This window comes from Mauremys reevesii, linkage group 8, assembly GCF_016161935.1.
Source record: "Mauremys reevesii isolate NIE-2019 linkage group 8, ASM1616193v1, whole genome shotgun sequence".
Taxonomy (NCBI): Eukaryota; Metazoa; Chordata; order Testudines; family Geoemydidae; genus Mauremys; species Mauremys reevesii.
The window spans coordinates 37,454,827-37,471,447 of NC_052630.1; the positions used below are offsets into that span (position 1 = coordinate 37,454,827).

Genomic DNA, 16,621 nt, shown 5'->3' on the forward strand with positions numbered 1-16,621 from the left:
GTGACAGGAAATACAGAAGAATGTTTGTAGCTCTCTGATCCTGGTGCACTTTTATTAATGAATCATAATAGACAAGTCTTTAGAATACAGAATTCAAGATAGAGGCTAGCTGTTTTACATAGAGCCTTTGTTTATAAATACCTTTAAGTCTGTTCCCTCTAAATTTTAAAGATAGAAAAAACAGCATAGCCATAAAACACTGGCAAAAATGCTTAGGATGTTTTCTCTCTGCTCTTGGCAGAAAAAAAGTCTGTGGTGAGGATTTCAAATTGGTATTTCTTCTTTGGAGAGCTGCTTTAGCCTGAACTTTGTCACCCTGAAAGCCTCTCTGCAGACTCTGAGCAGCCCAAGCAAACAGCTGCCACAGCCAGTTAAGGAGATAAAGGTCTTGGACATTAGAGTGTTTTCTTTCACATATATATATTTTTAAGAATGGAAACAATGTGAAAATGTGGTTCTATTCTGTAAATGGACTCTTTAAAAATAGCCACGGAGGCCATATGTTTGTCATATCTCTGTGACTCCAGCTAACATGTCCTCACTTTAGAAATAACATGATTATTTTTCTACTTCCTGCCCTGCAATCCCTGGGATCTAAAAGCTGAATGGGTTCTTTCTAAATTGTGCATCAGTTTACACTTACCTGTGAGGAAGGGACCCTTTCTCTGGCAAAACTTCCCCATCCCACATGGTAAGCTAGTTCCTGGTATTGTTTGCCACTGCCCAGATTGGTGATGCTCTGCCCTGATGTGATGCCCCTCTGCAGGGTTTTTTCTATGCTCCTGGGGATGTGTGAAATCTGTTCCATCCATTAGACTGTAGCAAATTGCTCTCCCTAATGAGTCAGCTCCACTCTGCAGAATGGAAGATGGGCAGAGGGCCGTGACTGTCTCCTCCCCAATCCTCCCTGATGCGTTTTCTGTATCTTGCCGTGGGAGGATGGGGAACAGAAGCCAGGAGTCTCTGTTCTCACCAGATCGTAGAGAGATCAGGACTGCTCTTGTGAGAGGCTCTTGCACAGCCACATTGATCCAGTTTGGCACAGTGCACAACCATGTACTGATCCTTAAACTCATTAGTATTGTCATTGACTTCAGCATCACTCTTCATATGCTTAGGTGCTGGGCTGGATGGGGGAAAGACTTCTTGCACCCTCCGTTTGTCACATGCCCATGCAAGAGCTACTTAAATTCAAGCCAGAAGGGGGACAGTGATACCACTGCTGCACCATTTCCTCTGTTTCAGCCTGGGATATCACAGGTACCCCTCCACTGAGTGTGAGGAGACAGAACAGGAAACTGGCTATGCTCTCCAGCACCATGCCCTGCAGATCCAATCTGTTTGGGAGTTAATACAGTTATCAGTGGCATTGACTCTCTGGATCCTGTTCAAGGCTGCCAGGGAGCAGCTGCAGGGAGACCCAGCTAATAGCAGTAGGGCTTCTTCCAGGGGTGAAGTCATTCCAGTGCAGCCCAGCCATGCAGAGGTGAAGCTATCCCTGGAGCATGGCTCCTGTCTTTATGGCTCTGGGTTCCCTTCCCCATGAATCCTCAGGACTTCAGGTTGAGAGACCTCACTGTCTGCAAACTCTACGGCTCCTAAATTCCTCTCTTTTCTTGAAGGGAGTCTGCTCAGGAACCTGCAAGGTCAGCCTCCTGGAGTTCTCTTTCCTCTCTGGTCCCTTTTCATGGGTTTCTCCCTGGGACAGGCAGCAATCCTGTCCAGTTTCATCAACTGAAACTCAGTTAACAACCAGTTATGGTCAGTAACAATGCTATTGCCTCTTCTCCTTTCATTTTGTCAGTTTACTAATCATAGAATCATAGAATATCAGGGTTGGAAGGGACCTCAGGAGGTCATCTAGTCCAACCCCCTGCTCAAAGCAGGACCAATTCCCAACTAAATCATCCTAGCCAAGGCTTTGTCAATCCCGACCTTAAAAACCTCTAAGGAAGGAGATTCCACCACCTCCTTAGGTAACCCATTCCAGTGCTTCACCACCCTCCTAGTGAAAAAGTTTTTCCTAATATCCAACCTAACCAACCCCCCTCCCCACCCACCCCCCACACACACTGCAACTTGAGACCATTACTCCTTGTTCTGTCATCTTCTACCACTGAGAACAGTCTAGATCCATCCTCTTCGGAACCCCCAAAAGCAGCTATCAAATCCCCCTTCATTCTTCTCTTCTGCAGACTAAATAATCCCAGTTCCCTCAGCCTCCCTCATAAGTCATGTGCTACAGCCCCCTAATCATTTGTGTTGCCCTCCACTGGACTCTTTCCAATTTTTCCACATCCTTCTTGTAGTGTGGGGCCCAAAACTCGACACAGTACTCCAGATGAGGCCTCACCAATGCCAAATAGAGGAGAATGATCATGTCCCTTGATCTGCTGGCAATGCTCCTACTTATACAGCTCAAAATGCCGTTAACCTCTTGGCAACAAGGGCACACTGTTGACTCATATCCAGCTTCTCGTCCACTGTAACCCCTAGGTCCTTTTCTGCAGAACTGCTGCCTAGCCACTCAGTCCCTAGTCTGTAGCAGTCCATGGGATTCTTCCATCCTAAGTGCAGGACTCTGCACTTGTCCTTGTTGAACCTCATCAGATTTATTTTGCCCCAATCTTCTAATTTGTCTAGGTCCCTCTGTAACCTATCCCTATCCTCCAGTTTATCTACCACTCCTCCCAATTTAGTGTCATCTGCAAACTTGCTGAGAGTGCAATCCATGCCATCCTCCAGATCATTAATGAAGATATTGAACAAAACCGGCCCCAGGACCAACCCTAGGGGCACTCCACTTGATACCGGCTGCCAACTAGACATGCAGCCATTGATCACTACCCGTTGAGCCCAACGATCTAGCCAGCTTTCTATCCACCTTATAGTTCATTCATCCAGCCCATACTTCTTTAACTTGCTGGCAAGAATACTGTGGGAGACCATATCAAAAGCTTTGCTAAAGTCAAGGAATAACACGTCAACTGCTTTCCCCTCATCCACAGAGCCAGTTATCTCATCATAGAAGGTAATTAGGTTAGTCAGGCATGACTTGCCCTTGGTGAATCCATACTGACTGTTCCTGATCACTTTCCTCTCCTCTAAGTGCTTCAGATTTGATTACTTGAGGACCTGCTCCATGATTTTTCCAGGGACTGAGGTGAGGCTGACTGGCCTTGTCAAGGTTCCTTCCCCACTCTGAACTTTAGGGTACAGATGTGGGGACCTGCATGGACACTTCTAAGCTTAATTACCAGCTTAGCTCTGGTATCGCTGTCACCATTCACAAGCACTCCCTTCCTTGGGTAGCCTTGAGAAACTTCACCAATTCCCTGGTGAACACAGATCCAAACCCTTTGGATCTTAAAACAAGGAGAAATTAACCATCCCCCTTCCCTTCTCCCACCAACTCCTGGTGGATCCAGATCCAACCCCCTTGGATCTAAAAAACAAGGAAAAATTAAGAAAAAGGCTTTTAATTAAAGAAAAGAAAGGTAAAAGAAAACCCTCTGGGAGAGATTAGCATACCAGCTACTCTCACTGACAACAAATTCAAAACACAGAGGATGTTCCCCTCGGCAAAAACTTTAATACACACAAGAATACCCAAATTTGATAATTCCCTTAATGGTACCAAGACAAGTTACAAAGAAAATAAACATAAACCTATTTATTCCTTTCTAAAACTTACTACTCTGATAAGAGGCTGGTTCCTTGATCTTTGTCACTCCGGCTGAAACTGAAACTGACTAAACAAAGGAAAACTTCCCTCCTTCCTTTTGAAACATCTTGTTCCCCCATTGGTTCCTCTGGTCAGGTGTCAGCTAGGCTAGGTGAACTTCTTAACCCTTTACAGGTAAAAGAGGCATTAACCCTTAAGTATCTGTTTATGACAGGCCTGTTTCCCCAGATCCTCCTTCTTTCCTTTTTTAAAGATGGGCACTACATTAGCCTTTTTCCAGTCATCCAGGACCTCCCCCGATCGCCATGAGTTTTCAAAGATAATGGCCAATGGCTCTACAATCACATCCGCCAACTCCTTTAGCACCCTCAGATGCAGCGCAGCCAGCCCCATGGACTTGTGCTCATACAGCTTTTCTAAATAGCCCTGAACCACTTATTTCTCCACAGAGGGCTGGTCACCACCTCCCCATGCTGTGCTACCCAGTGCAGTAGTTTGGGAGCTAACCTTGTCCGTGAAGACAGAGGCAAAAAAAGCATTGAGTCCATTAGCTTTTTCCACATCCTCTGTCACTAGGTTGCCTCCCTGTCACGAAGTGTAGGGGAGTCAGGCCCTGCACCCCCGGGCTCCCTGCCGATTCACCAGGACTCTCAGCCAGCCAGTAAAGCAGAAGGTTTATTTAGACGACAGGAACACAGTCCAACACAGGTCTTGCAGGCACAGATAACAGGATCCACCCCTGTTAGGTCCATCTTGGGGCCCCATAACCCCCATCGGGGATCAGAGCCCTCTCTCTCTGCTTCCCCTCTGTTTCCCAGCCAACTCCAGTCTGCCCAGCCCCCTCCGGCCCCTCCTCTCTCCTCCGCTTCTTTCCCGGGCCAGGAGGTCACCTGACCCCTTTGTCTCCAACACCTTTAGATGCACCTTTGCAGGGAAGGTGCTCGGGCCATCAGTTGCTAGGCGACAGAGTGTCAGGCATTTGCTGCATGGACTTTTGCTGCTAGATACTTAGGATCTGTACCCAGCCCCCAGTGCGAACAGTTCCACTTCGTCACACCATTAGCTTTTTCCACATCCTCTGTCACTAGGTTGCCTCCCCCATTCAGTAAGGGGCCCACACTTTCCTTGACCACCTTCTTGTTGCTAACATACCTGAAGAAACCCTTCTTGTTACTTTTAACATCCCTTGCTAGCTGCAACTCCAATTGTGATTTGGCCTGGTTTCACTCCTGCATGCCTGAGCAATATTTTTATACTCCTCCCTGGTCATTTGTCCAATCTTCCACTTCTTGTAAGCTGCGTTTTTGTGTTTAAAATCAGCAAGGATTTCACTGTTAAGCCAAGTTGGTCACCTGCCATATTTACTATTCTTTCTACACACTGGGATGGTTTGTTCCTGCAACCTCAATAAGGATTCTTTAAAATACAGCCAGGTCTCCTGGACTCCTTTCCCAGTAATCATACTGGGAGATCGACAAAAACAAAACGATGTCCAGTAGCCTTTTGACCACATTCATTCTGTTAATCATTAACTCGTAATGGGAGCACCACGTGAAGATTTTCATCTTGCCTCTGATTCTGTTGATGACAGGGAGGCAGACTAGCCACCAGCGCACTCTCCCTAGCTGTGTGGCTTCTGCAGGGCTGCCCTGAGGGCAGGGTATAAGCGCACATCTTCCCTCAGTAAAGGCAGCAGATCTAACTCATTGTTGAGGAAGAAGGTGCTGTTTTTAGAGTCTCTTTTCTAACAATAAGAGCCAGAGGCGCCTATTTCCACAGTTCCCGGGGGGTGCTCGACCCCTGCTCACCCCAGACCCCGCTCCACTCCACTCTTTTCCCAAAACCACCGTCCTGCTTCTTCCCACACTGTTGCTCCCCCACCTCTTCCTGCACCTGCTCCACCCCTGCCCCACCTCCTTCCGATCCCATGCCCACCCCCACTCTCTGCCACTTCCTGCCCCCACTCCTCCTTCTCCCCCTTAGTGCCTCCTGCACACTGCTGAACAGCTGATGGTGGTGGGTGGGAGGGCTGGGAGGGAGGGGGAGGAGCTAATCACGGGGCTGCCAGTGGGTGCTGAGCACCCACTATTTTTTTTCCTCCAGCCCCAGAGCACCCACAGAGTCAGTGCCTATGATAACAGCACCTCAGAGATTTCATCCCTTCTTTCTGTATTTTCTTTCTCTAGCATATGGAGGTTTAGGTGGGGGTGAGGGCAGGGAGGGGAAGACTAATCCAACCACCTGAGCTTTGCTAGCCAGTTGAAATGCTTCCATTTACACACCCACTCTGAAGGGCCTGAAGCTCTTCAGCAGTTTGAAGAGTCAGGGCTTCTGAGAGTCTGAAGCGATTTACCCTTTTGCAGACTGAGGAATACCCAAGATCATTTTTAAAGCAGGGACTAAATGCTAGACACATGATGGCATCTAATTCTAGGGACTCACCCACAAAAGCTCATGCTGCAATACGTCTGTTAGTCTATAAGGTGCCACAGGACTCTTTGCTCCCTTTAAAATGTTTTGGATAAAATCTAAATTGATATGATGCAATGTGTAGAGGAACAAAAATGTGCTTTGATTGTGGTGGTAGAAAAAGTGAGTGAAATAAAGCACAGGATAGTCCTGCCTGGATTTTCAGACACCACCTGTCTGCAAGCCGAGGCATGGCTTTCTGTGTTGCACTATACATTGTTAAATAAAGGTCTCTATATTTGGTTTACTGAAAGCCCCAACAGCAGCCGCAATGTCAAGTGCTCAAGTGATAAGCCCCCTAAAGCTTGTTGTCTTAGCCAGGGATGAGCTCAGTTTGTAAAAGAAACAGAGACATACATGAGTTGGTTATTTTTGTCTAATCTAAGATCCTGGGTAATTTAATTTATTTTCCTCATCTTACTTTGACCATAAGAGCCTCCAGACAATTTACCATAAGTGGCAGTATAAAGGGAGGTTACCTTACAGGAGTGTCAGGGAATCTGAAGCTATATAGGTTTCAGAGTGGTTGCCATGTTAGTCTGTATCAGCAAAAACAACAAGGAGTCTTTGTGGCACCTTAGAGACTAACAAATTTATTTGGGCTTATGCTTATGCCCAAATTTGTTAGTCTCTGAGGTGCCACAAGGACTCCTTGTTGAAGCTATATAGACAGCCTCTAACGATGTGCTGCTCACTGCTGTGGTGCCCCCTGCTGGTCTCTCAGGGAATTAGCTCATCCAGCCTCCAGAGCGCCCTCTGCAGGCCGGTTTCCTGCTGCCGCTTGGCCCCGGTGTCCCTCCAAGACCTGGGGCCCTGTTATCTGGGGTTCTGTCCCCTGGCTGTACATCCCTCAGTCTCAGGGTCTCCACTCCTTGGGGAACCCCCAACCCTCTATCCCCAGCTTCGCCTCAGTTGTAGGCTACTGACAGTCACCAACTTGCCCCCATGCCGTGGGGCAGACTGCAATGTCAGCCACTCATCATAGGCAAGATTGGGTCTGGACCTGTTGCCTCTCTCTGCAACCCAGTGCCTCTATGGGGCCTTGGACAAGGCCCTGCAGCCTGGGGAGTTGCCAGCTTGGAGCTCCCCAGCCCCTCTGACCTTTCCCCAGCCCTGCCTCACTCTAGGCACCCTGAGCTTCCCAGCAGCCAGGCCCCTCTCTCTCCGAGGGCAGAGAGAGACTGACTGCTCCTGGCTTCCCTGGCTTTTATAGAGCCGGCTGTGGCCTGACTGGGGTGTGGCCCCGGCTGTGGATGCCTTCCCCAATCAGCCTAGCCCAGGGGTCCCCAACACGGTGCCCGCGGGTGCCATGGCGCCCGCCGAGGCATCTAAGTGCTCCCGCGTACTGGCTGGCAGATGAGCATCTGCCGAAATGCCACTGACAAGCAGCGTCATCCAGCGGCGTCGCCGCCGAAAATCAGCGGCATTTCGGAGGCGATGCCTCTGGATGATGCTGTTTGTCAGCGGCATTTCGGCGGCGGCACCTATTGACGTTGTTGCTTGTCGGCAGCATTTTGGCGGATGCTCGTCCGCTGCCACGGTCCTCTGACTCATCGACTGGTGCCCACCAGACGAAAAAGGTTGGGGGCCACTGGCCTAGCCTATCCTCTGCCACAGCCCTCTCCCAGGGCTATTTTAAGCCCTTCAGGGCAGGAGCGGGTGACCACCAGGCTACACAGCCTATTATGTATGTCTCTGTACAAAGTTATTCAGAACTGCAGCAAACTTGAATTTGTATTGATAAATGACTGAATACAAACTCTAAGACTTGTTATCAGCCAATAGGAGTTGAAACACTCTGCTTGCAGAAAAGCAGCTTAGTGCTGAATTAAACATATCTGTTCTCTTGCTGTTCACCTGTAATTTTGTGTTATCTAAAAATAGCACATTGAGCTCACTGGTGATTCTTAGGGTAGGTCTTCACTAGCAATGTTAAAGCACTGCCACGGCTGCGCTTTAACCTGGCTGTGTAGTCATGGCACCAGCATTGGGAGAGCTAAAAACCACCCCCACAAGGGGAGTCCCAGTGCTGGTGCACTGTCTACACTGCCACTTTACAGTGCTGAAACTTGCAGCGCTCAGGGGGTGTTTTTTCACACTCCTGAGTGAGAAAATTGCAGTGTTGTAAAGTAACAGTGTAGACAAGGCCTTAGACTGGGCAAACTGGCTCCTCAGGCAGCCTCTGAACTTCAGACACTTTCCTCACTGGAAACCATGCTGACTCCTGATGTTTATTTCATTTAGGAAACCTGTTCTGCATCCTGATTACAGCCTCTCCCCCTGCCCCTTAGTCCACAAGGCCTGCAGTACTGTACATTTTCAACAGGCAGCTGGGATGATTTAGTACCATTATGTCACAGAAGTGGGTTGGTAGGTCACTGACAACTGAGGAGACAAATTTCTGTGTCCTCAGTGAATGCTCTATTTAAAATGATACAGAAAACACGTACTTAAAACTACAAATCCCCTCCCCCAGCCAGTCTGTCTCCAGCTGAAATGAAGTGAATCAGCACAGAGAAAATTCCCCACCCCCTCACTGTGGAATGAAATAAGAATCAAACTGCAAGCAGTTATCTCATCTGCAGTCAAATCCAAGATTGTGTCTAAAGTGTTTAGTGAACACTTTGAAGCACCTGAAGGATGTGTTAATGAACTAGTGTATATTAATTGTTGTTGAGATTAACAATTACAGGTCTCTGAGTACATTTTAAAACAATGAGAAGGTAGAAGATGTTTAAATACTCTCCATGGAGTGAACTATAAAACCAAGGAATAAATAGCTTTGTGGATTAGCAATAAATGTAATTAAAATGTATGTGCCCTCTGCCCCCATATAGACTCTTAAAAGCAATGCTACCCAGTTTCAGGAATCAGTTCTAAAGAGAAATGTAGCCAAGTATCCCAAGACTATATAATCCAGTGGGAAATCATAAACCACTAGAGAGCCTGACCAATTTCACACCAGAGTCCAAAATGGCATTTCCCTCCAGTTTGGTTTTGTATTTTACAAAGCTCTTGTGAGCTTCCACTAGCAGTTCTTGTGCACTGTCCCTTTGGCCCTTACACTGCATTCCTCTGTCACTTCAGGCCTCTTCTTTTACTGCTAAAAATCAACAAGAAAACCCATTGTTTAGGATGCTATAAACAAGACCCTATTTGGTTCAGTGCAAATATGTCCCATTATTATGGTACCGTGTTACAGGGGAGCAGGGGATCCCCAAGTGGGAGCTGGCTGGGTGCCAGTATTAAGGTCTCCATCACCAGCTGATCATCTTCAGTATTAGAACACAGATCATTTGCGCAATTATTTAAAAAAAAAGCAAGGCAAATATTTTAAATTAAAAGAAGGTTAAAAATACAATTTGAAAGAAAGATTAAAGAAGAAAGGAGAACAATGAGGATAAAATTCTGGGCAGGGCAATCGTATAGTGCTCAGTCTTGCTCTATCACCTCCACTGATCTCCAGATCAGATCTGTGCTATTGAATGGTAGCTATTCAGGTAGTTCCCATGCAAGATTTATTTAAGGATAAGCACCTAATACTACCTGGTTGGATGATGCTATAGACCCATTATTAAGCCAGTGACTTCAGCAGTAATCAGGAGAGAGTCAGGGAAGTGGTGTGCCTGTGCTGATTCTATCCCTAGGAGGTTTCTCCCCCGAAAACTGATGAAGTATGTCCATCTTGCATGAGATTCCTGAGCTAGGGGGGGGAAATGGAGCTAGTGCAGGGGTACAGATTGCCTTACTGCTCCAATGTTTTTCTTGAGCTAACAGAGTTCTTCTCCACGGGGCATTTGAGTCACCAGCATCAGTTATTATCCATTTTTTTCATTCTGCAGACTATTTTGTTAGAAAAAACTTTCCTCCTAAATACCTATACATGGATCTCAGAATGTTCCATGGCTAATCAGGAAAAATTCCACAAACAAATGATGGTCCATGGGCCACTCTTTGAGAACCTCTGATCTAATCACTTCTGGTAGGTAACTTCAGTGTCCATGCGCATGGTGACTCCTCTGAGTTAGCCACTCCTTGCACTATTACAGGAATTCCCAGCTTCCCAAGTCCTCCCTGTGCTCTGTGATTCACAGCCTGCATTACAGAAGTTCTTCCCCCTTTTCCCACTTCCATGTCTCTCTCCTGCATTCTATTCAAGTCAGCATTACAGCATGAGAAGAGTGCCCTGCTTTGCTCCTGTAATATCAGCACTACAGGAATACTTCTACTTATCTCCTCCCTCCTATGCTCTGCTCCCCAGCTTAGAATTGCAGCACAGAACCACGACAGAAGCTACTGCAGCTGTATTTATCACATTATCCTCAACTTCCCCAGACCACTCAGTGCTGCTGCATTATAGGAATTTCCTATTACCCCACATATTTTACTCTCCAAATTAGACCCAGGCTACAGCAATACTGGGGCCAGGGTTAAAGTGGTTAGAAAGGACTGCTACATATGACATTACCCAGTGATGGAATTTTCTTAGTGCATAATAGTTGTGGCTTGAGTAGTTGGTTTAAATACTTTTATAATGCTTTGGTTTCTCTGGATGGGGAAGGAAAGTATTTTGAATAATAGGTGGCAGATGTATACCAAGGTGAAAGGTATTGAATTTGTCAGGCAGGGAGCAAAGTGTGACTACGTTAGGCCCTTGAGGCTAGATAGTGATGGATCTAGAGCAGCCATGCAACAAAGACTGATGTGCCAATACCAGACTGGCAAATGATAGGTGTTCCAAACCTAAGAGTTCAGCAATAAGATTAGATAAGCCCGTAGGATTTCTTTCCCTCACCTTCCTAGTGCACTGACAGCACCATTACTAGCATCAACGTGTCCTGAACAGAAACCGGGATGGGATGATCAGATGCTGCACTCCCCATTTAATCAGGAAGCACCAAATAACTGTTCCAACTCCAGGAACTGACCTGCCCCTGCCCCCTCTCTTTTGAGAGTGATTTTTTGGAGAGGGAGAAGTAAGGATTTTAACTGTTGATAGGAGTTCTCTTGCTTTCCCACCTCCCTGGCCCTGCTCCACATTCTTAGATATGCACTACTGAAGCTGCTGCTGCTGCCCCGTATGCCTTCTGTGCTCTATTCCTGACACCCATGCCACAGCAGGTCTTGTGCTGCTCTGATAAATAATTATCCTTCTGTAATAAAAGGCTCTGATATTTGGTTTAGAAAGTTGCCTCTGTTTATCCAAAGAAACTCATTTTACTGTCAGTGTAGTGGCTCGTCAGTAGTAATTCATTTGTGTTTCCATTGTGTTCCCATGTTGTAATCGCCCCCTTTCTGCCAAGAGCCTTTGAACAGATCTGCTCCTTTTGGTATATTAATCTGCCCTTCCTCCTTTTATGAAACATTACAGTTTTGCACAATCTAAGGATGATCTTGTGATTGAAGCTCTGGACTAGCACTCAGGAGGTCTGGCTTCACTGCCTGACTCTCCCACTGACCCCCATGTGACATTGTCTTTTTTGTCTGTGTAGATTGCAAGATCTTTGGGACAGGGACTGTCTCTCACTATATGTCTGTGGAGCGCCTGGCACAAAAGGCCCCAATCTTGGTTGATGCCTGAAGGCTCTACTGTAATAGGAATAATTAATAATAAGTTGAGATTTCACCCTTGTAGATATTAATGATCTTCCCTCCTGTGCCCTGTACAGAAGCAGCTGATGGGAACTCTACACTGGGAGGAGGAGCTGGCACTATGGGCCTCAGCACCAGGTATGGCCCCCAGTTCACACTGCAGCACGTCCCTGACTACAGGCAGAATGTGTACATCCCCGGCAGCACTGCCACCCTCTCCAACTCCTCAGGTAAACGAGATGGGAAGAGCTCAGGCTCTTCAGGTGGAAACAAGAAGAAATCTGGGAAGAAGGAGAAGAAGTAGAATTGACAGACCATCAGCAGCTTAGACCTACAGGGCAGACCCCTCCAGCACTCCCCCAAATCACAGTCTAGGATAGAGGACGAATGTGAATTTTGTGATGAAAAAGCAGGAAGTACTACGAATGTATGTCATCATCAGAGCTAGGAGTAGGGGCTCCTACTATTAGTCCTCGTGATGAAAAATAATTGGAAACAAAACAAAACAAAAACCAAGTGCCCTGTTAATACTAATGTTTTTTACTATCACTTGGGTAATTTAATGTGCAAGGATGTAAAATCTTTTAAACATGTCTTCGGATTTGGTTTTCTCCAGAATGGCCCAAGAAAGCCATGAGGCTTGTACTTGGCTTTGCCCAGTGTAAATAATTGTAACATGGATTTTTTTTTAATTTATATACCTTAGATCATTTTCAAAAAAAAAAAAAAGTTCCCCAGATTAAAACCCATGTTCCATATTTTGATATTTAACTTTCCATTAGTGAATCTGACCCTGAGTAACCTTGAAATGGATTCCTAGTTACGAAGTTGGTAGGGAGTGCTTTGGTTCCTGTTTACCTATTATCCTAAAATAAATAAGTGTTTACACTGCATGAGCCTATGGGAATAAGGCTAAGATGCATTTTAAACATTATTTTTTAAGTGTGACCAGTGATGGCCTGAAATATGAAACAAAAATCATGATATCTGAGAGACAGGGAATGCATTCAAACTGCAGTGGAAAAGATCTAAGTGCAGAGCATTCCACTAGCATTATTGAGCTATACAAAACCTGTCCATATTGATTTAGAGGCCACTAAAGAGCAAATTCATCTCCTCAATTCTTTGCAGTAAATATTTATATGTATAGTTAATGTTTTCCTGGAACTAAAGTTAAGAAAGTCTAAGTCCCCTGCTGTGAGAACAAGGAGCTACAGTTCCTTAAAGCAATGAAATAGCTAAGTCCATACCAAGGAATGATATTATCAGAGACTAAACTCTGATCTATTTGTATGGAATAGAGACTGAATGCTTCACATTTCTGCACATTGAACTGCATGCAAAATACTCACCTCACATCTACAGTAGGACAGCTAACTCCACCAGATCTAGGGACGTCATCATTGTATGCATGTACAGCATGGTGTAAATACACTGTCAGATAAGTGAGTCTCCGTGCAGGCCAAGCAGTGTCTATCTGGGAGTGGGGTTCAGTAATAAGTGGCACAATGTGTTATAAAGAGTCATTGCTCTGGCCTAGAGCAGTGATAAGATTTGCACATTCCATGTCTATGCAGAGCAGCCAAGGAACAGCCTTTGTTCATTGGCCTTCAGAACAGGATACTCAGTAAGTGACAGCTGATTTGATGGACCAAGGGACCGTACTCACAGATAAGGGACCCAAGAACTGGAGCTGAGCACATGCCACTCACTGCAAAGCCAGTGAGCCTGAGAGCTGCTCTGGAGATGCTCACAGGAAGGCCCAGGTCAGTCAGGTGACTAAGAGGTAGGATTCTAATACCGTGAAGGATACTGCCGGGCCACGCACTCTTTCCAGCCCAGACTGTAACTGTACACAAGCAATTAGATGTGACTCAAAATCCACTGGATTTAGTCAGAAATATGGACAAGACTTTGCCTTGTTGTTGGTACCACTGGTATTGGGATTTTTACCACATAGATAGAATAGGATTGTCAGGAAGTAGGGTCTCTCCACTATGTGCCCTTTGTAGCTATGTACTCTGCTCACTGTTGGTCCAGACACAGCAAAGAGAGTGTGCAGTGTGCCCTTACAATCAAGTCAGCTTGGCATCGAGTCCCCACAAGCACCTAGTCAGTGAGGAAGGCTGTATTGTACCCTTAAGCCCCTCTTCAGCTAGAGAAGGAGGATACCCTTTACACTGGGCTGGCTTCCCATATCAAAGTAAGTGGGATGGACCTGGGAAGGCAAGGACAAAGATACAGGGATAGCGATGCCAGGATTGTTTTAACTTCTAATGAATAACTCACCTGAGAAGATCCAGCCTTCTATGATCACTCAGGTTAAACTTTCTCCAAGCAGCCAGTGTGCTTGCCTGGCCTGACGCAGCCCAGCCTCCGGCAGTATTCACCAGAGCATTGTGCACTAACTGATGCCTCGTTAGCCAATTGCTATCTCCTTGTGTCTAGAGAAACAGATCTTGTCTATGCGAAGAACTTGTCTGTGTATGATTTTTGTACTGATCCCAGTCACCCTCTGTGGTGGCTGCACTAGAAACAGTTTACACAGTTAGTAAGGCTTATACAAACTAATGTAGTTATTATGTGACCCTTCTAGAAGTACTGTAGATGAATTGTAGTGTTTATATTTCCTTTTAATCAGCAATCAGAAGTAGTGTAGAGAGTGTTTTGTACTAGTGGTGTGTTATTTTTATCTCAGTAAATAACTTGTGGACATCAGTATTTTCAATTTCTCTTTATCTTCTTTCTGTGTGATCTGTGCTCTAAGTGTATGTGAACTGAAACACACTTGTCCTTTCAATGTGTCTAATATTGAATTATACTTATATATTATATAAATGCTTATATCCTTCTTATATCCATATAGACCAATGTTCAATGTGCTACACGCAAGTTTTATACTCTAATATTTATATTGCTTTTCTTCTTTGGGAAAAAATAATAAAATGGTTTCTTCTGAACTGATTGTAAAGTTGTTCCTGAGAGAGTCTTTCTGCCTGCCTGCCTGTCTGCATGACTTTCTATGTGACTGCTGTGTCTAGGCTGCAGACTTAGGTGACTAGAATGGTATAGTAAATTATCATTCAACCTTCAGAAAGTGATACAGAGGCTCATGCTGCAGGGTTTATTCCTGTGTAATGTAGTGAAAACTGTGAATTATCCCTTGAGCACCAGTGCTTGGTCTCCTGGCCTCTGTGGCCCCTGGAAAAGCATGGCTATGAGGGATGCAGGCAGCCCCCTCAGGGGAATCCATGGAGTGAAGGGAGTAACAGCATTCTAAGTACTGCAAACTTAGGGCTAGTCTACACTGGCAACGTTAAAGCGCTGCCGCTTGTAGTCGCAGCAGAGCCCAGCGCTCTAAAAAAACCACCTCCACGAGGGGCTCCCAGTGCTGGTACACTGTCTACACTGGCGCTTTACAGTGCTGAAACTTGCTGCACTCAGGGGAGTGTTGCAGCGCTGTAAAGTGCCAGTGTAGACAAGCCTTCAATCTGCCTATGTTTGCTCCTGTTTGGGGTTGAGTAGCACTGGCAGAGTCCACACAGAAGCCTCTGCAGGCTTGTGGAGAAGAGAGCGTGTGCCATAGAGCTGGCAGCGGAGAGGAATATTGGAACATACATTCCACAGATGGGAAATTGCTTATGTTTTAAGGCCAGAGAATTGAGAGATTAGAAGAGAAATGTCCCTGTTTTCTGTCCCCACCTCTCCAATCATTCTGACAGGGCCCAGTGCCCCCCCACCAACCCCACAGTCATCTGTGACAGCTCCCATTGCTACCCCACCACCTCTATCACCAGCAGTGAAAAGGCCCAGTGCTATTCCACCAATCCTCTCCCATCACTGACAGGGCTCAACATTCCCCCAGCCCCCTCCCCTGTCAGTGACATGGCCCAGCATTCCCCCACCACCCCTAGCCACATGACTGACAGGGCCCAACATTCTCTACTCCCCTCCCCAGTCACTGACAGAGCCCTGCATTCCCCCAGCCCCCTCCCCCATCAGTGACAGGACCCAGCATTCCCCTCCCCCATTACTGACAGGGCACAGCACCCCGACACTCCAATCCCCATCAATTACAGGGACCAGCCCTCCGTCACCACCTCAACCTGTCAGTGAAAAGGCTCCAGCACCCCCCTCAATCATCCAGGGCTGCCCAGAGGATTCAGGGGGCCTAGGGCAAAGTGGGGGAGCTGCAGCGCTTGTACTCACCCTGCAGCAGTCCACGTCTTCAGCAGCGCTGAAGGGCCCCCGCCGCCAAATGCCACCGAAGACCCGGACCGCCACCAGGCCAGGGCTCGCAAGGCCCCTGTGGGGCCCGGGGCAAATTGCCCCACTTGCCCCCCCACCCGGGCAGCCTTGCAATCATCACTGACAGGCCCCAATGTTGTCCCACCACAACAACCCCATCAGTGACAGGGTCTAGCGCTCCCCATCACTGACAGGGTGCTGTTCTTCCCCTCCCCCATCACTGACAAAACCCAACTCTTCCCCTCCCCCAACACTGAGAGGGCTCAGCACTCCCCTCCCCAGGTACTGAAAGACCCAGCAGCCAGCACTTACCTTCCTCCATCTCTGACAGGGGTCAGCGCTCCCCGTCCTCCATTAGTCACAGGGTGCTTTCGTCTCCCTCTCCCCCATCAGTGACAAAGCCCAGCCCTCCCCCTCCTCCATCACTGATGGGGTGCTGTTCTCCCCTCATCACTGACAGAGCCCTACACTCACTCCTGCTCCTCCAACATGGAGAGGGCTCAGTACTCCCCTGTTCTGTTCATGAAAGACCCTGTATTCACTTTCCCCTATATCTGACAGGGGTCAGTGCTCCCCATCCCCTATCACTGGCAGGGAGCTGTACTCCCTCCTCCCTATACCCTCCTT

The 16,621-nt window shown here is 46.9% G+C and overlaps 1 protein-coding gene across 1 annotated transcript in view; it reads left to right on the plus strand.

Moving 5' to 3' along the window:
• Positions 1-14,711, plus strand: part of LOC120370247 (protocadherin gamma-B5-like) — a 234,953-nt gene extending 220,242 nt beyond the window's left edge. Inside the window, exon 5 of the mRNA XM_039484632.1 lies at positions 11,824-14,711. Within this exon, the coding sequence (XP_039340566.1) occupies positions 11,824-12,050 (227 nt within the window). The 3' untranslated portion in view covers positions 12,051-14,711. The remainder of the gene's footprint in view (positions 1-11,823) is intronic.
• Positions 14,712-16,621: the final 1,910 nt, after the last annotated feature.